At 45.2% G+C, this 21,038-nt stretch overlaps 1 protein-coding gene across 2 annotated transcripts in view; it reads right to left on the minus strand.

Moving 5' to 3' along the window:
- Window positions 1-277: 277 nt before the first annotated feature.
- Window positions 278-21,038, minus strand: part of GNE (glucosamine (UDP-N-acetyl)-2-epimerase/N-acetylmannosamine kinase) — a 129,011-nt gene continuing 108,250 nt past the window's right edge. For both annotated transcript variants that reach the window (XM_077251844.1, XM_077251852.1), the window contains exons 9-12: window positions 20,812-21,033; window positions 6,397-6,579; window positions 6,063-6,179; window positions 278-3,973 (exon numbers count right to left, since the gene is read on the minus strand). In XM_077251844.1, coding sequence (XP_077107959.1) covers window positions 3,738-3,973; window positions 6,063-6,179; window positions 6,397-6,579; window positions 20,812-21,033 — 758 coding nt within the window. In that variant the 3' untranslated portion in view covers window positions 278-3,737. The remainder of the gene's footprint in view (window positions 3,974-6,062; window positions 6,180-6,396; window positions 6,580-20,811; window positions 21,034-21,038) is intronic.

The raw sequence follows: 21,038 nt of genomic DNA on the forward strand, positions 1-21,038 counted from the left end.
TCTGCTTATAGCACCTATGAATTGGCTCACCTTGTGCTAGAAATGTGTGTCACAAGTCTGGTACTTTTTTGTTTGATGTACTGAATAGCAAAATAGGTCATATCCCCACATCATCCCTGTTTAAACACTGGGATGATTAAAAGGTGTCAAAAAGCTCTGCGCACAAAAAAGTGACATGTCAAATTCGAAAAATGCAGCAGTAAGGGGTTAAAAATGGATCACAAAGGAAAATCCAACACTAACTGCATCACATGAAATTAAACACCACACACAGAAGTCCCATTTGGTTTCTTTATTGTCATGTTGCGCTATAAAATAATCAAGGTTTTACAAGAACAATAAATATCTACAAAATAATAGCTATCACATGGAGATGCCATACAGTACCACAAAAGAGAAAGAGGAATGAACAGGCGATAACGTTACATTAAATATGGAAACTCAAATGTACCGTCCCAGTCATTACTACACTAACGTCTTGGTAGAATGTGCTACATTTTACAACAAATCTTGCACCTAGTCACCAAAAATAAAAGAAAAATCTACAAAGCAGCTGGAATGTGGCAAAAATTAAAGCCACCATGTTCCTATTTGGTAATTAAATAATAATGCATATTGTACTTATATACAATACTAAAAAAGCAAAAGGCCTGATTTATCAACCCCCAGAAGGGTTAGCAATGTAATGTGCAAGGGACCACACCTTTGTCACCACTGGTTCATTCCAACAGACCCTGTACAGGTTATATGTCCCCTACACATAGGTCGGCATAAGACTGCAGACGTAACCGTAGAATGGAGACAATTTCCAAAGTTTAGAGGCACTGGAGAATAGAAAATAAAATTTATTGTAAAAAAATGAAGATTTTTGGTACTCGACATATCTTGTATCCTTAGCTGGGGTATACAGGAACCATGGCTCGTATGCTACCACCTGGAGGCTGACTCTTAAGAATACATCTTAGGCTGGGTTCACACTGCATCTGTGGCGTCTGTTAGACGGACTACGTTACACCGCGGCATAACGCAGGTGTTGAACGGGCTGCTGTTAACGCAATGTGAACCTAGCCTTAGAAAAAAAGCTGACTCCACGCCAACAGTCTACACCTGGCAAGTCGACACAGCTATTCAATTTGTGAGAAGCAACAAGATAAGCAAAAACCATGACCTCCCCAAACAAGGGACAGTGTGGTGTCCCCTAATGAAGGCTAAGAGAAAGATTTTACAGCGTGTACCAAAAATCTTAATTTCTCAGACACACAAAGCATCAGCTGTCCTATTTCCTAATGCAGACCCTGGGGTGGGAAAACGAATACTGCAGAAAGAAAAATAGCAATTTCTCATTACTACCCTAGCAACTGTCACTTGCAGTACCCCCCTGCTAAGACTTACATCGATAGATGCAAAGATAAGAACTCTGCAAAGATGTGGACTGAAGACTAAGTAGCATCTCTATGTAATAGAAGAATATGCCTGAAGGTGTATAACCTAGGAGGCTTCTGTAACACAAAAGGAGATGTGACGCCCAAACTAAGTCCAATGTTCCGCATTGGCAGTTCGAAAGAAGCAAACAGTGGTCACCCTAGAAGCGGTCCGACCTCTGCAAGAGCATACCGGGCATAACCAGCAAAACATCCGAACAAAGCTATGCGAGACAAGTAGAGCTGCATAGCTCTGACTACGTTAGATTGTATAAAAACCACTCAGGGAGATGAGAGGCAAAATCCCTAAATGAAGGAGAGCAATCTCATTGTTAAAGGTGGAATGTGGAGAAAACGCAAAGGAAAAAAAAGATGCAGAATGACAGCTGTCTCAGAGCAGGAAAGGGACAGGTGAGATCCACCACTCAGAACCTAGCCTAATGGAAGGGGTCGCCATGAGGGAAAAAAAATCATCCTGACGACAAACCGAAATGGACAGACATCTCTGACTGGCACGAAAGAAGAAGACTGAAGGGCATCCAATACTAGATTAAGGTTCCACCTGTATTAGCCCCCACCCCACAGATTCAGGGAAGCCAAAATGGTGGCCACAAGTTCGCCCTGCCCAGGCAGGCAATCCTGACCTATGGCCTACAAGTCAACATCTGCTGGACAAGGCAGGAACCTGGCCCATGGAAGTCAACCTTGGCTCAGGATTGGCCTGCAAAAATTTAAAAGGAGGATAACATCATAGGAGCACTTCTCATACGTCTTAACGTATGGAAAAGAGACATTCTAACAGAAATGGTAAAAACATGATGTCTAAGGCCCTTGTTCCTTAATCCTAGTCAGATCACCCTACTCGGAAAGGCCTAAAGTCTTCTAAACTGCAGACCCAACAGTCCTGCTAAATGACTAAGAAATCGGGTAGAAGAGCAGAACGGTGGGAAAGGCCTCTTTGGATGCTATACGTAGTGCTCTGGGGAATCTGCAATGTAGAACAGGAGTTTCTGGACTCAATTTAAGGACAAGGCAGGCCTCAAACAGGCCCAGGTCTGCCTCCAACGTGACACTATCCTAAACTGGGTGTCGGCTGGCCAGGAGTAGGCTGTTGGGGAGGAGTAGTTTTTTTTTCTAAGATGTATTCTATGTGTCAGGCTCCAGGTAGCAGCATACAACCCATGGTTCCCGTGTCCCCCACTGAAGCATCTGAGAAAGTAGAGCTACCCTTTAAATATATTAGTACACTAATAAACATTTGTACATTAAATATAATGAACCTTGGGCACCAATTACACAAAATTACAAAATAAACAGAAAAAGTTGATTTTCCAAAATACAGTTTTTAAGTGTTATTCCAGTCCTTGAGCTAAAATTGGTATATTTCAACATGTTCTTTTGAGATGGCCTACTAATAGATGAACGTTTAGGTCAGTTTACCAGTCTGTAACTGGTGCTGATCCTAGCAGGGAAGATTCCACAATGATTGTAAATGGATTTTTCCCAAACACTCTGCAAATATGCTGGTAGAGTCACAAGGCATTACACCCACAGCAATGACCTGAAAGATAAGTAAAAATAACACATCTTACTTGAAAAAAAAATGGAATTACTTCTTCCAGCATTCAAGTCAAACACGACGTGCAATGTGGACTTGTAATAATGAAGAATATCTTTCAGCTGCGGATTGTGTTTAGGAAAAAACCCTTGCTAGATGACAACATTATACAGCAAAACACAAAAAGCTTGATTATTGCCCACCGAAACCCATTTTGATTCTGTCAAATGTTCAGAAAATTTTATATTCTATAAAAAAAAAACCACCAAAACATTTACATTGCAAAATATAATCTAGAGATTATTATAAGGTTTTTTCCCTCCAGAAACAGCATCACTATATTTTAGCTCAGCCCTATACATGAGTGAATGAGACAGATGCAATACCAGACAAAGTCATGAACAAGAGTGGGGCTGTTTTTGAGAGATAACACTGTGTCATTAATATTTATATGTGGTAATTTTCAAATGCCCTAAAGTATATGGACTGGAACTCAATTCAACCGAAGCCACCGAATTCTTCTATGTGCAAAGGCTGAATCTTTGCTTAACGGTGGAGTCAAAACTTTTGTTTTCTTCTAAACAATCATTAGCAAGCTTTGGTAATGTACATGTAAAATAGTAACAAATATTGGACTGAACCATTTCAGAAAAAAAGTGGTATTTAAAAATACGCCAGCTTCTCTTAGGTACAAACATGTGGCCTTGTAGTCTTGGCACAGCAGTGTAATTGTTACAATCACATAGTCCACTGATGGCCTAATATGTCCTACGTGTGGTATAGTCTAGCACCATACTCGCTGCTCCTAGAAGCGCAGGGTCAGATAAGTTTGACACCACGACATTGACATCCTGGACGGAGGCCAAGCCTCGTTGGCGTATCACTTCTTTCACTGCATTTACATACTGGTTTGCTAAAACACCAGAAAGTATCACCAATGATGGGTTGATGGTGTGCAGGATGTTCACAATCCCAATGCCAAGGGCTGTTCCAGCTGTTAGAATACAAAAAATAAAATAAAAATTAACAGGATTGCTTAACAATACTGAAATATACATTTTTAAAGTGGTCATCTTTTTATTAAAGCCTGCAGTCAGCTGGTCACCGGAGGTCCACCTTCACCAGAAGAAGTTTAATTCCATTGATAGATTAGGTGGACTACAGCAAGAGTCACTGTATGGTAGTGATCCTGAGCTCAAAGAAAGTGACAGAGATCTAAAATGTCTACATGGACTAATAAAACACCTGGACAAGACTACTAAAGGGGTTTTCTTGGCATAGGTAATGATGACCTCCCTTCACGAGAAGTCTTCAAAAGCAGATTGGTGAGGGCACAGTGTTTTGCTGCGGCAACGGCCAGATGTAAACACTATGAACGGAGCTGCTGAGCGCAACTATGTACAAAGTGCAGCGGCGCTGACAAACCTTGCAGGAAAAAAGTAGGAACTGCACTGCAGTACCTGCCAGCAGGAGCAAATTAGCATCTGATTGGTGGGGCACCGGGTGTCTGGCTCCCACCGTTCTGCTACTGACCACGGATAGGTCATCAAATACTTATGCCGGGACAACCCCTTTAAGCTAGACGTTAAATCAATAATGCAAGATCCAGAAGAGAGTGAGATTTCAGAGAAAGAATCCGTTAAAGGGAACCTGTCAGCAGGACTGTGCACAGTAACCCACAGACAGTGTCAGATACTGACCCCTTTAAAAAAAACCCTTCTGACAGGTCACTGATTCCTCAGTGACCTGCCCCCTAGTTTACATAATGAATAATATATATATTATTCATTAAGAGCACCACATGAAGACCCCCTCAGAGATGTGCCCAGGAGCATGAGCATATCATTAACGTAAAAACTGAAAATAAAGATTAAACAACAAAAACAAGACGGATTTCATCACCCCAGGTATTACTGTAATCAGTATAACGGTGCCGAACTGACACTGTCTGTAGGTTACTGTGCACAATCCTGCTGACAGGTTCCCTTTAAAAACACTTATTGTAACACATTAAAATGTGGATCGAATCCTTCCACCACCATACGCATTTCAGACACCATCCTTAAGGTACCGTCACACTAAGCAACATCGCCAGCGATCTGTGACGTTGCAGCGTCCTAGGGAGCGATATCGCTGAATTTGACACGCAGCAGCGATCAGAATCCCGCTGTGAAATTGCTGGTCGCTGCTAGAAGGTCTGCACATTATTTGGTCGCTAGGTCGCCGTGTATCGCCGTGTTTGACAGCAAAAGCAACCATACCAGCGATATTTTACACTGGTAACCAGGGTAAACATCGGGTTACTAAGCGCAGGGCCGCGCTTAGTAACCCGATGTTTACCCTGGTTACCAGCGTAAAAGTTAAAAAAACAAACAGTACATGCTCACCTGCGCGTCCCCCAGCCTCTGCTTCCTGACTCTACTGATCGCCGGCCCTAAACTGAAAGTGAAAGCACAGCGGTGACGTCACCGCTGTGCTGTTAGGGCCGGAGCTCAGTCAGCGTCAGGAAGCAGAGGCTGGGGGACGCGCTGGTGAGTATGTGCTGTTTGTTTTTTTAACTTTTATGCTGGTAACCAGGGTAAACATCGGGTTACTAAGCGCGGCCCTGCGCTTAGCAACCCGATGTTTACCCTGGTTACCCGGGGGCCTCGGCATCGTTGGTCGCTGGAGAGCGGTCTGTGTGACAGCTCTCCAGCGACCAAACAGCGACGCTGCAGCGATCGGCATCGCTGTCGCTATCGCTGCAGCGTCGCTTAGTGTGACGGTACCTTTAGTCTTTGCCCTACATCAATAAGGCTATGACCAAGGACGGTGTCTGCAATGCGCATGCTTTTTTCTATGATGGCGGAAGGATTCTTTCTACATGGATTTTAATATGTTGCAATAAGTGTTTTGCTGGAATCTCGCTTTCTTCTGGTTCTTGCAGTACAAGTCTCCGTGCAATTGGTATCATTATCCTGCAGGTGAGCTGACCTTCCGTTACTCTTCTACTAACCAGTACAACTTGTATGTATGTATAGTAATGCAATACTGAGCTAAGCAAGGAAATACAAGCAAAACAATCCTTGTAGATTAGTTCATACCTGTCTTTAAAATACTGCTTGCTTTAGAGTTCCCCAGTTTAGCTGCTTGGATAAGATGGACAGCGGTAACACACTCATCATTCTTCAAAGACATATCTTCTACTAATAGGAGATCCTCTGGATAAGAAAGAAAACAGGGTATTAAACATCATAATATAATACATTAAAATAAAGTTAATTCTTGATGAACTGTGAAAACCTGATGAGTGTAAGTTGTCTGAAATATCCATGTTTTAGGACAGTAGGTTACAATGCAGTACAACTATAGAGGAAAGGCAGATTCGCAGTGCCACCTAGTGGTAAACATGCAATCAGCAGGAAGAAGGTCACATACCATCATGAAGTTTCTTTGCCTCTCTCTGCAAGGCGATTCCTGACGCATATGCTTCTATACAACCATGGCTGCCACACATACAGTCTGGGCCATCAAATGACACCATGATATGGCCCAGCTCACCAGCACAAAAGGAGCTGCCATGTATAAGCTCATTGTGATGGACCACTCCTCCTCCGATACCTAAAACACAGAAAAGAAATGCATTTAAGATAACTGCTCAAAGATGACCAAGTCCTTGGAGGAAATTGCAGCCATGCAGCTCGATTCAAGAAGCAATCCAATGTACAACTATGTGGGCACATAAATTATCAACACTTGTACATAAATTAATGTATTATACGTCTTGCTACATTTTCAGACTTACCTCTCCGTTCCCATATGGTCATAACACATCCAAACTGCCTGCCATGTTAGTACTACGGTGAAGCCAGTCATAGTAGACGGTGATTTTAGTTATAGTAGTATATAAAACAAATTATCGCAGTTCACCTTCCACAAGAAAACTTACATATTTCTATTTTAGAAGGAATCAAAATATTAAAATTTAAATTATCCCATTCTCCTGCATAAATAGAAAAAAAACATATTTGGTATTACACCTGTAAAAATCTAATCAAAATACAAAAATTAACCTGTACAGCAACAGACAGAAAAAAAATTTAAAAGCAAGAAATGCTGGATTTTGCAGACTATAAAACACATTGAACCATAAAACGCACCCACAAATTTTGGGGAGCTAAAAACAAACAAAAAATATTTTAAATATAATGGTGGAGCGTCTGATGTGCACACAGTGCGTTTTTGATGCGTTTTCTCCGAGCGGAAATGGGCCAAAAAACGCAGTGGAATCTTTATGCAAGGTAATTCAATGACAATCCTGAGTGTTGTGCACATGATCAGTAAATTTCCGTGCGTATTTGCAGTGCGTTTTTTCTGCAGCATGTCAGTTCTTTGTGTGCTTCTGCAGCATTTCTGCACCCATTGACTTCAATTGAATCAGTCAAATCCGCATCAAAAACGCAGGTATAAAAATGTTTGACGATTTGCTGAGTCTTTGTTTTGCGTTTTACCGACTTCCTATGGTGTTTCTCACGCTGTCATGTGTGTGACAGCGTGGGAAACACCGGCGCGGTGGTTATCATCGGCGGTAAGGCAACCACCAGTAAGACAGTACGTCAGAGCGCTGCTGGACCATGCTGTCAGATGGCAGCGTGACCCCGCATCTGTGACCGTCACCCGCGCTAACGCTACCAAGGTACTGTCGGTCACAGCGCTGTGGGATCATGCTGGTAGATGTCACAGCTGTGACCTGCAGGCGTGGGCCGATGAGACTACTGCTCCCATCGGGCTAGGTCTGCTGTCACTGATAACAGGTGCCGCTGATGGGAGCCATAGTCTCTCCTGCCAGCGCCTGTGCTCACAGTTATAAAAAAAAAACTAAACAAAAACAAAATTACATACATATTCAAGTAAAAATAAAAAAACATTATATCACCTTAACACCCAACCCCCTCGTCTCCTAGAAATCTAATATATAACGCTGTGTGTGTGTGTGTCCGGGATTGACAATTTTATCCCCACGCGTTCCAATTCACCAAACAATTTTGCCCCTATCTACATAATGGGGAAAAAGTGAAAGGAAAAGTGTTGGAGGCAAATTGACAGCTGCCAGATGTGAACAAGGGGGACTTAGAGTGAGAGCGATGGCGCCAAAGAGTATATACTGTACAGTTGCTAAGGTGGGGCCCCGACCTGGGATACTCACCACACACGGAGATATGAACACACACACAAAATGCGCCACACACTACCACGTGCTTGAACACATATACGACCCTCAGCACACATTTCACCACACATACACCAACCTCGCCACATAAAAGTGGAAACACAAAAGTCGCCGCTCAAAACTCGCCACACGCAAAACATCGCCACATGCAAAACTAGGCTCACGCAAAACTCACCACACGTGCAAAACTTACCTCATGGAAAACTCGCCACACGCAAAAGTTGCACATGTAGAAAAATTGCCACATGCAGAAAAGTTGCAACACATGTAAAAGTTGCCTCACAAAAAACTTGCACCTACTCAAAACGCACCACACATAAAACTCGCCACGCGCAAAACTCACCATGCGCAAAACTTGCTGCACACAACTTGCTACACTAACCTGTCACATGCAAATCTACACACAAGTTGCTACACACGTCGCTACACAAAACTCATCTCACAAAAGTCGCTACATGCATGTCGCCACACAAAACTCATCTCACACTTGACACAAGAAACTCGCCCTAAAACACACACAAGTCTGGTATTATCCTTCAAAAATAAAAATCTGATTAATAAGCAGACAAACTACGAGAGCAACAAATGTACCATATAGGAAATACTGTCAGTCACATGACCAGTCTATTATGTGTATGTGTGAGCTAATATATACTGCCAGGAGGGGATTCCTGTTGGCTGGGGATTTATCAGGCTGCCAATTTAGCTTACAAATACTGAGGTAAAAATACTGACCAAATAACGTGTGAACGAGGTCTAATACAGGAGATGACACACAGATATATACTATATACAGCAGGAGATGACACACAGGTATATACTATATACAGGAGCAGATGACACACAGGTATATAATATATACAGGAGCAGATGACACACAGATATATACTATATACAGGAGGAGATGACATACAGGTACATACTATATACAGGGGAGATGACACAGGTATATACTATATACAGGAGCAAATGACACACGTATATACTATATACAGGAGGAGATGACTTACAGGTATATACTATATACAGGAGGAGAGGACATACAGGTATATACTATATATAGGAGGAGATGACATACAGGTATATACTATATACAGGAGGAGATGACACACGTATATACTATATACAGGAGGAAATTACATACAGGTATATACTATATAAAAGAGGAGATGACACATAGGTATATACAGGAGGAGATGACATGCATCAGGTATATACTATATACAGGGGAGATGACATACAGGTATATACTATATATAGGAGGAGATGATATACAGGTATATACCGTATTTTTCGGACTATAGGACGCACTGGACTATAAGGCGCACCCAGGTTTTAGAGGTGGAAAATAGGGAAAAAAATATTTGAAGCAAAAAAAATGTGGTAAAATATTTAATAACATAAATAACATACTATTATATGTGGTGTTATTATATATAATAGTATGTTATTATGTTGGAAGCTGCGGGACCAGTGTGGTGTCTGTGAAGTACGATATGAAGACGCTGGAGGGTGAGTATAAGGGCTCATTTCCACATGCGAGGCACACGTCCGTATCTCGCATGTGGAAACTAAGCTCTGGCGCCGGCACTTTGGAACGGAGCTGTGCAGCTCCATGTGTTCCTATGCGGCCGCATGCTCCGCTCTGGAGTGCCGGCTCCACAGCTTGGTTTCCACATGCGAGATACGGACGTGTGCCTCGCATGTGGAAATGAGCCCTAAGAATGGGTGCACAGGGCTTATAGTGAAAGCACCACTCCAGCACTGCAAAATAACACTGGAGTGCAGCTTTAAAATCCCATGGGAGAACTATAACTCCCAGCATGTCCTGCAGATCCTATGACATGCTGGGAGTTATAGTTCACCAAAGGAGTGGCAGAGTGCTTTATTGTGTTTTGTAAAGACTGACCTCTTAATTGTGGCAGCCAGCCACTGTGGTGAGGTAAAAGCTGGAGCATCCCATGGCTGCACACACACAGAGCCCTCCCTGTTGTTGTTGCCTTTCCACAGCGCAGGACATAAGAGGAAGCTGCAGATTCTAGGTGGGAGTCCGAAGGACCTATGATGATGTCAGAAGAGGGAGGGCTCTGAGCTGCCATGTGATGCTCCAGCCCGCCCACTTCTGACATCACACAGGTCCTCCCTGTGCACCACAGACAGCTCAGCGTCCAGCACAGGCAGGTATGCAGCGATCTCCTGGCCCCTGCTGCTGCCTCCTCCTCCCCCGGACACACAGATTCTCCCCGGAATCAGTGCTGGGGAAACTGTGTGTCGCTGCTTAAGTGCAGTATTCATTTGCTGCTCCCAGCTCACCGCTCAGCTGATCGGTGGGCGGGGAGCCGCTAATAAATATTCACTGCACTTAATCAGCGGGGCCATGTGGTTTCCACAGCAGCTGATTCCGGGCAGCGGGGACATCCTGAAGTGTGATAACAGTGCGATCCCACTCGCTGCTGCCCCCCTCCCCACATGCTATATCCGTACTATAAGACGCACCCACACTTTCCTCCCAAATTTGGAGGAAAAAAAGTGCGTCTTATAGTCGGAAAAATACGGTACTATATACAGAAGAGATGATATACAGGTATATACTATATACAGGAGGAGATGACATACAGGTATATACTATATACAGGAGATGACATACAGGTTTATACAGGAGATGACATACAGGTGTATACTATATATAAGGGAGATTACAAACATGTATATACTTAGGGGAAAATGAGAGGTGTGAGGTGAAAATGAAAAGGTGTAAGTGCAAAATGAGAGGAGTGAGGGAAAATAGTGGAGTGATCGGAAAATGACAGATGTGAGGTCGAAATGACAAGTGTTAGGGGGGGAATGACAGGAGTGAGTGGGAAAATGAGAGGCGTGATGGGAAAATGAGAGAAGTGAGGTGCTATAACTAACCACAGATATTTACTATGCCCAGGCAACACCGGGCTCTTCAGCTAGTAATGTAATAAACCAACATGTGACTCACCTTTCCGCCGTAGTCCACGTAATCCGTGTCCCATGGCAATCTCACGTGTAAGAACAGTCACATCACGAGATGTGACCGCTCTACCCGGCGATACACTGAAAGGAGGGTATCTCTCCCACAATGTATCACTGTGCTGCCGTGAAAGTTCACCGGAGTTCATCAGCTCCGGTGCTCTCACTTACGGCACGCTGCGTGAGAACTTTCCTACGCAACGGTGCCGTAAGGGAGATCACCGGAGCTGATGAACTCCGGTGAAGTCTCTCATGGCATCACAGTGATACACTGCGGGAGAGATTACCTCCCGTCAGTGTATTGCCGGCTGTCTTTGAGAGCAGTCACATCATTGATGTGACTGCTCTCAAAGTGATCAGGATCGTCGTGGGACATTATGGATTATCTTCTCTGCGGAAAGGTGAGGAATATTGTGGTTTATTATTTTATTTTTGTTGCAGGAGATGTTGGCGTTGGTGGATTAGGCGTTCGGTGAGTATGGTTCAATTAAGATTATTAAAGGAGTCTGTCATTATTTCAAATAAAGGACTTTATTCTGGGTGTCTGTTTTTATACAATATCACTATGGGGTTACTAATGGATAGATGTTTTATAGATGCCTCTCCATTACTAACCTGTGGGCTTTATGTCACCTGACAATACAAAGGTTACATCAACCCCACAAATATGAACCCCACTTGCCACCGCAAGTGAGAAGAGTGAGGCTAAGTGCTGGAATTGGCGCATTATATAGAGCTGATGTTTTTAGTCTGTGAGGGGCCAATATCTATGGCCCCTTACTAGGTTATTAACATCAGCCTGCAGCTGTCTGCCTAGCCTTTGCTGGTTATATTTTATAGGGGGACTCTATGTCAATTTTTTTCTGGGGTCCCTCTGTAAACTAGCCAGTAAAGGCTAAGCAAACAGTGAGCTGATATTAATAGCCTGGGAACCTTTATGGCTGTTGGCTCCTTCCCAGAATATTATCAGCCCTCAGCTTTCCCTCTGCTGGTTATTAAAATTATGAGGGAGCCCACGTAATTTTTTTTCTTTAAAATTAACAGTTTAGTGATGTGTCGTTCGTGAACGAGCCGACACAAAGAGCCGGCTCCCTGCTGTGAACAATGGGAGCCGGCACGCCAGTGAGAGCCACTAAAATTCCTGAATGGCTCTCACTGGGCGTAAAATCCTGGGCTTCGGCATGTGTAACTCCGCCCACCTGAGCATAACCCCGCCCACTCTTCAATTTAATTTGCTCTAAGAAGTGGGTGGAGTTTCTGCGGTACGTGGGCGGAGTTTCGGACGCCTGAACAGATAGTCAATAGGGATCCATTTAGGATCCAAAAAAGAGCCGTTTTGTGAGCCGAAAGAGCCGGCTCTTTTTGGTGAGCGGAGCCATGAGAGCCGGATCACCAAAAAACTGCCCATCACTATAAAGGTACCTTCACACTGAACAACTTAACAACGATATCGCTAGCGATCCGTGACGTTGCAGCGTCCTGGATAGCGATATCGTTGTGTTTGACACGCAGTAGCGATCAGGATGCTGTGATATCGTTGGTCGGAGCTAGAAGGCCAGCACCTTATTTCGTCGCTGGATCTCCCGCAGACATCGCTGCATCGGCGTGTGTGACACTGATTCAGCGATGTCTTCACTGGTAACCAGGGTAAACATCGGGTTACTAAGCGCAGGGCCGCGCTTAGTAACCCGATATTTACCCTGGTTACCAGTGTAAATGTAAAAAAACAAACACTACATACTTACATTCCGATGTCTGTCGCGTCCCCTGGCGTTCTGCTTCCCTGCACTGTGTCAGCGCCGGCCGGCCGTAAAGCAAAGCACAGCGGTGACGTCACCGCTCTGCTTTAGGGCCGGCGCTTACAGTGCAGGGAAGCAGAACGAAGGGGAACGCGGCAGACACCGGAATGTAAGTATGTAGTGTTTTTTTTTTTTACATTTACACTGGCAACCAGGGTAAACATCGGGTTACTAAGCGCGGCCCTGCGCTTAGTAACCTGATGTTTACCCTGGTTACCCGGGGACTTCGGCATCGTTGGTCGCTGGAGAGCTGTCTGTGTGACAGCTCTCCAGTGACCACACAGCGACGCTGCAGCGATCGGCATCATTGTCGATATCGCTGCAGCGTCGCTAAATGTGATGGTACCTTAACAGTTGCTGTCTGGTTACAGCCCTGTTTCTGTTAACACTCCTACATAGACTGGGGACAATGAGTGTGTTTGTGTTGACTTATCAGCTTAGTAAGGAGGGTGTCCAGCTGACTCCTTTCCATTACTAAAGGTACCTTCACACTAAACGACTTTGCAACGATAACGATAGCGATCCGTGACGTTGCAGCGTCCTGGCTAGCGATATCGTTGTGTTTGACACGCAGCAGCGATCTGGATCCTGCTGTGATATCGCTGGTCGTTGCTGAAAGTCCAGAACTTTATTTGGTCGTCAGATCGCCGTGTATCGTCGTGTTTGACAGCAAAAGCAATGATGCCAGCAATGTTTTACAATGGTAACCAGGGTAAATATCAGGTTACTAAGCGCAGGGCCGCGCTTCGTAACCCGATATTTACCCTGGTTACCATTGTAAATGTAAAAAAAAAACAGTACATACTCACCTTCTGATGTCCGTCAGGTCCCTGGCCGTCTGCTTCCCGCACTGACTGTGAGCGCCGGCCCGCCATAAAGCACAGCACAGCGGTGACGTCACCGCTGTGCTCTGCTTTTACTTTACGGCCGGCCGCCTCTCGCAGCCATTTTCCCGAAGCCCACAGAAAGGAAATCAATGAGAAGGAGGACTCCGCTCAGCATCAACACCTTAGGAGAGCCCAGGGCACGAAGCCTTGCAGCGCCAGGATCCAGCCTGGGCCTCGCAGCATCGCCCAACTCCTACCGCCGGCCTCAAGAAGCAGCGATCCTGGCTCATGTGACAATGCTCCACCGCAGCAGCCCCCATCCCAGTGAGCTGCCTTTGGATTATAAAACACACTAATTTTCCTCCCAAATTTTGGGGAAAAAAAAAAAAAATCTTATAATCCAAAAAATATGGTATATTTAACATGGCCATACAACTCCATCAAATAATGCATTAAGAATTGATCAAAGTATCTTATGTATGCCAAAATCATAAAACTGTTAGTTTGCCATACAAAAAACTAAAAAACCAAGCTCCATTGACTGAAAAATGAAACATTATGGGTCTCAGAAACTGCCAAAATAAACCCGTGAGCCTGAAATGTTTTTACTAAATAAAGCAAACAAACAACCCCCTCCGCCCCCCCCCAAAAAATATATAGTTTCATTTTTTGTAATCCACTCGACCTGGAGAGCGATGCTGCATGTAGTGCTGTGAAGTCGGAGTCATGGAGTCTGTGTCCATTTTGGTGGAGTTGGTATAAAATGGACTGACTCGGACTCATAAAATATATAATACATTGGGTACAGTAGTACAGTGCAGTATGTGCTGTAAATGTTTTCAAAAAAATTTGGGAAAGCTATGAAATGTCCTATACATGTCCGTTCTGTTCCTGGTCTCGGCGTTTAGAGGAGATGAATCTGTGCTACACTTTATGTACAGGCTCAGTAGTGACCAGTGCTGTGGGGTCGGTGTATGAACAGGCTCAGTAGTGAGGCAGTGCTGTGGGGTCGGGGTATGTACAGGCTCAGTAGTGAGGCAGTGCTGTGGGGTCGGGGTATGTACAGGCTCAGTAGTGAGGCAGTGCTGTGGGGTCGGGGTATGTACAGGCTCAGTAGTGAGGCAGTGCTGTGGGGTCGGGGTATGTACATGCTCAGTAGTGAGGCAGTGCTGTGGGGTCGGGGTATGTACATGCTCAGTAGTGAGGCAGTGCTGTGGGGTTGGGGTATGTACATGCTCAGTAGTGAGGCAGTGCTGTGGGGTTGGGGTATGTACATGCTCAGTAGTGAGGCAGTGCTGTGGGGTTGGGGTATGTACATGCTCAGTAGTGAGGCAGTGCTGTGGGGTTGGGGTATGTACATGCTCAGTAGTGAGGCAGTGCTGTGGGGTCGGGGTATGTACATGCTCAGTAGTGAGGCAGTGCTGTGGGGTCGGGGTATGTACATGCTCAGTAGTGAGGCAGTGCTGTGGGGTCGGGGTATGTACATGCTCAGTAGTGAGGCAGTGCTGTGGGGTTGGGGTATGTACATGCTCAGTAGTGAGGCAGTGCTGTGGGGTTGGGGTATGTACAGGCTCAGTAGTGAGGCAGTGCTGTGGGGTCGGGGTATGTACAGGCTCAGTAGTGAGGCAGTGCTGTGGGGTCGGGGTATGTACAGGCTCAGTAGTGAGGCAGTGCTGTGGGGTCGGGGTATGTACATGCTCAGTAGTGAGGCAGTGCTGTGGGGTCGGGGTATGTACATGCTCAGTAGTGAGGCAGTGCTGTGGGGTTGGGGTATGTACATGCTCAGTAGTGAGGCAGTGCTGTGGGGTTGGGGTATGTACATGCTCAGTAGTGAGGCAGTGCTGTGGGGTTGGGGTATGTACATGCTCAGTAGTGAGGCAGTGCTGTGGGGTCGGGGTATGTACATGCTCAGTAGTGAGGCAGTGCTGTGGGGTCGGGGTATGTACATGCTCAGTAGTGAGACAGTGCTGTGGGGTCGGGGGTATGTACAGGCTCAGTAGTGAGGCAGTGCTGTGCGGTCAGGGTATGTACATGCTCAGTAGTGAGGCAGTACTGTGGGGTCGGTGTATGTACAGGCTCATTAGTGAGGCAGTGCTGTGGGGTAGGGGTATGTACATGCTCAGTAGTGAGGCAGTGCTGCAGGGTCGGTGTATGTACAGGCTCAGTAGTGAGGCAGTGCTGTGGGGTTGGGGTATGTACATGCTCAGTAGTGAGGCAGTGCTGTGGAGTCAGGGTATGTACATGCTCAGTAGTGAGGCAGTGCTGTGGGGTCGGGGTATGTACATGCTCAGTAGTGAGGCAGTGCTGTGGGGTCGGGGTATGTACATGCTCAGTAGTGAGACAGTGCTGTGGGGTCGGGGGTATGTACAGGCTCAGTAGTGAGGCAGTGCTGTGCGGTCAGGGTATGTACATGCTCAGTAGTGAGGCAGTGCTGTGGGGTCGGTGTATGTACAGGCTCATTAGTGAGGCAGTGCTGTGGGGTCGGGGTATGTACATGCTCAGTAGTGAGGCAGTGCTGCAGGGTCGGTGTATGTACAGGCTCAGTAGTGAGGCAGTGCTGTGGGGTTGGGGTATGTACATGCTCAGTAGTGAGGCAGTGCGGGGGGGGGGGGTCGGGGTATGTGCATGCTCAGTAGTGATCAGTGCTGTGGGGTCGGGGTAAGTACAGGCTCAGTAGTGACCAGTGCTGTGGGGTCAGGGTATGTACATGCTCAGTAGTGACCAGTGCTGTGGGTCGGGGTATGTACATCCTCAGTAGTGAGGCAGTGCTGCAGGGTCGGTGTATGTACAGGCTCAGTAGTGAGGCAGTGCTGTGGGGTTGGGATATGTACATGCTCAGTAGTGAGGCAGTGCGGGGGGGGGGGGGGGGTCGGGGTATGTGCATGCTCAGTAGTGATCAGTGCTGTGGGGTCGGGGTATGTACATGCTCAGTAGTGAGGCAGTGCTGTGGGGTCGGGGTAAGTACAGGCTCAGTAGTGACCAGTGCTGTGGGGTCAGGGTATGTACATGCTCAGTAGTGACCAGTGCTGTGGGTCGGGGTATGTACATGCTCAGTAGTGACCAGTGCTGTGGGTCGGGGTATGTACATGCTCAGTAGTGACCAGTGCTGTGGGGTCGGAGTCAGGGGAAATTGAGGAGTTGGAGGTTTGGCTTACAAACTCTGCAGCACTGGATGCCTGATTTTTTTTTTTCCCCACAAAACGTGTACTGTAAGAACAAAACCCAAAAACCCATGGCGGAACAGGGTTATTTTTATCAATTCCTTGCACTGGGACTTTTTTTTTCTAGTACATCACATGGGAAAATTAATGGTGTCAATTAAACCTACACCTTGCCTCACAAAAAAAAAACATAACAAAAACTAAAAACAAAACAAGTGGTTGGAAATTGAAAAAAAGTTGTTAGAAAAAAGGGAGGGGAAAAATGGGAAAAAAAAACCCCCAAAACATTCAGACATGAAAGCTCCTCAATGACATTTTACAGCATTCTAGGTCTACATAAAAGGCGAGTGGCTTAGTAAACTGTATGCTTTATATATCTCGTAAAACGTTTTAATTACAGGATGTTATATTGGCTGTTCTGGAAGAATGCCGCCAGGCTCCGTCTATCGGAGCAGGACATCCGGGGAGCTCAGATGGCGGTAACCGTTACAACTATGCAGCTGAGTCACATAATGGTAAAGTGCTGTCCGGACCTTGTGAAATTCTGGCCACAAGTCTCCTCCTACCTGCTGTTCCCTCAGTTTCTACATGTGGAAAGGTTCAATCACTTTTTACAGCACTGCGGGAGATTAGCGCTACAGAATAGTCCACAGTCCAGAGACTATAGTAGAGGGAAGGGTGGTGTCCCTACATAATACAGGCACAGGGTCCAAACTTACAAACTCTTTAAAAGAGTGAACATCACTTTCATTCTTATGTCATAAATCAATAACATACGTGAAAATAACAAACTTTGTAATATACGGTATCTCAGAGAAATCTTCTTTCTCCTACTGGACTGATCTTTCATTTTCAAAATTATCAATCCACAATTAAAGGGCATCTGTCACCAGGGTTTTGCTACCCCATCTGAGTAGTGGCAGAGGCCCAGATTCCAGTGATATATCACCTACTGGGCTGCTTGATGCAGTTTTCATAAAGTCACTATTTTATCTGCTGCAGATCTAACAGTTCTCTAAATGCTGAGCTCTGTATACCCCACTAACACCATTGATTGGCAGCTTTCTGTGTAAACTGTGCATAGGCAGAAAGCAGTCTGTGGTGGGCTCTGGGTTATGCAGAGCTCATGAATATAGAGGACTACATGGCAGCAGGTTTACTAGTCCATTAGTGATAATCTCCTGCTGATATAAATGATTTTATCAAAACTATAGCAGTTAGCGCAGAAAGTGACATACTGCTGGAATCAGGGAATGTGCTCCTACATTATGCAACTCACAGATTATGCAGCTAAAGTCTGGAGAAAGAGTCTCTTTAAAATCTGTCTGCGGTGAATGCAGACTTTCCCGATACTGAGATGAGAGGGCAGTTGGTACATACAAAGGTTTATGGACAGATGTAACGGTCAGTTCAGGTAAATTACAGCAGAATGTTTGTCTTCCTATAGCTTCTCCCTGCTTCTCATAGGAACTTATCGGTACCAACTGTCAACTCCTATCTCAATGTGAAAGTTTGTCTTAACTGAATACAGATTTTATCCATGAATTGAGAGGGAAAGATCAGTTGAGAAGAAAGAAGCAAATTTCTCTTATAAGATATATTACAATATTTGCTTATTTTTGATGGACACTCTATAAGCATTGCTAAGGTATCCCTCCACTATAGGATAGTTTGATAACTTGCTGATCAGTGTGAGGCAGATTGCTAGGCCACCCATGATCATGAAACCTTGGCTCTGCAAAGCAGCATCTGAACGAAGCAGCTGTCAAGCCTGCGCACCAATGCTCTATTCATTCTCTACGAGACTACGAGATAGCAAAGTAGAGCATTCTGCCATCTCCAGGATTCCTATAGAGTAGGGATAGAGCAAGCATGCTTCACTGACCCTTTATGTAGATCAGCAAGTGTCCCAGCAGTCTGCCACGGATCAACAAGTTATCATCTATCCAACAGAAAGGCGATGGCCTTAGTCGGGTGTTCCAAATTATGCTTACATGTCCAGTAATCATCAGTCACCGATCCAGGCCACACACCCGCTCATACACACTGTCACCACTCACCGAACACATGGACGATGAGTACCGGAAATATTACTACTACTGTCTGCTAATCATAAGACTCACACAGTTTAAGGCTATGGATTCTTTAGAACATGCAAGGTTCAACTTGTTGAAGTTTTATGCTTTAATACAAAAAGGTACAGTGCTTACAATAAGAAAAAAGTATAAAAATAGGGTAATAAAGACATACAAATATGCAAAACAGTTATAAAAATAAACAGGAGAAAGCTTACAGAAATACCTAACTTTGTAGTCTGCTTTCTGATCCTTGAGGGGGGGACGAATATGGAATGGAACACATCAGCTTTGCTGCCCTCAATCTGTGAACAACTTTTTATGCGTACAAGCCTAATTTATAGAGTTTACTTGGAGGTCAGATTTCTAGAACAGCCTCTCAGGTTAATATTATAATTGCTTGTTTTTGATTGGACCACGGCCGCCCCCCCAATGAATATAATATTTTCCTCTGAACACTCTTTGCCTAGTTTCTCACATATAGATAGTGTCAGGCTGTAATTGACATCTCTCTTCAAAAGAGCTAGAAGGTGTGAAATGTTTCCCTTTCCTGGTTCCCAGCAAGGCCCCCTGGCGAGATTGGAGACAGTAGACTGCTTGCTCAGGATAGCATATACTGTGACCCCGTGAGACCTGCAGCCTCCGGACAGACGTTAAATTATTGCTAGTCACACATATATACCTATACATATTTCACTACATGCACTTGTTCCCCAAAAAATTTGGGAGGAAAATGGGGGGTGCGTCTTATAGTCCGAACACAGGCTTACCGGGGGGTTGCGACAGTGGTGTAGCAGCGGAACCGAGGGCGGCAGAGGTGTGGCCGATGCTAAGGCTCAGTGCCGACGGCAGGCAGTGCGGAGTGCAGTGCTGGTTTCCCTGCAGCCATCTTCCTGAAACTGTGGGCAGCTGGAGGTGGCGCGTGTGCAGACGGAGATCTCGGCGGCCCTCGGCTTCAGGAAAATGGGCGCTGGAGGTGGCGCCTGCGCAGATTGAGATCTCGGCGGCCATTTTCTTGAAGCCGAGGGACACCGAGATCTCAATCTGAGCACGTTCGGCCTCAGGAAGATGGCTGCCGATAAACCGGTGATGCACTCTGCTCTACTCACCATGGACACCGGGCCGAGGCGTCGCCGCATTTCTGCAACCGGCATTTTGAGGAAGGGACCCTGCTCCATACCCTGCCTCAACGCCGACACCGGACCCGCAGCATCGCACCCCTGGACTGTAGCATTGCCCTACTTCTGCCGTCACCAGCTTCCTGAGGAAGGGACCATGCCTCCTGTGACCCCGCTGTACCACGGCAGGCACTCCGGTAAGATACCTTAAATTCGGACAATAAGACGGACCCCATCTAATAAAAAAAAATTTCTGCTATTTTCCACCCTAAAATTTAGGGTGCGTCTTATAGTCCGAAAAATACGGTAACTGATTTAATCTGGATCTGTTTTTTTAACATTGAAGTCCATGGAAAACTGATCCGTCAAATAGACAACTGTTTTTATTTCAGTTTCTTGCTCACTAAATCAGTTTCAAACGGAACAAAACTATTGACTTTTTAACAGATCAGTTTTCCATAGACTTCAATGTAAAAAAAAAAAAGGATCCACATGAAATAATAAAAAAAAATTCTAGCTGGACAAAAAAGTTGTGTCTGCACAAATTTTTTGTTAACGGGTTACTGGACGTGCAAACTTAGCCTAAGAACACTCAGAAGGCATAAGACACATTAATTTTTCTTTTTTGGAGCTCTATGATGCATACCTGTGCCAGTTATAACTGTAACAAAATCTTCTACTCCTTTGCCTTGACCAAACTTCCTCTCAGCTAGTGCGGCACAATTTCCATCGTTATCCACCCATACTGGCAGGTGAAGGGTATCCGACAGAGGAGTTCGCAGGTCAACCGAGCTCCACTCTTGAATCAACTTTGTAGAATGAAGCACCACACCGTCATGTGGGTTTACACGTCCGCCAGTGGAGATTCCTAAG

Source organism: Ranitomeya variabilis, chromosome 1 (genome assembly GCF_051348905.1).
Source record: "Ranitomeya variabilis isolate aRanVar5 chromosome 1, aRanVar5.hap1, whole genome shotgun sequence".
NCBI lineage: Eukaryota > Metazoa > Chordata > Amphibia > Anura > Dendrobatidae > Ranitomeya > Ranitomeya variabilis.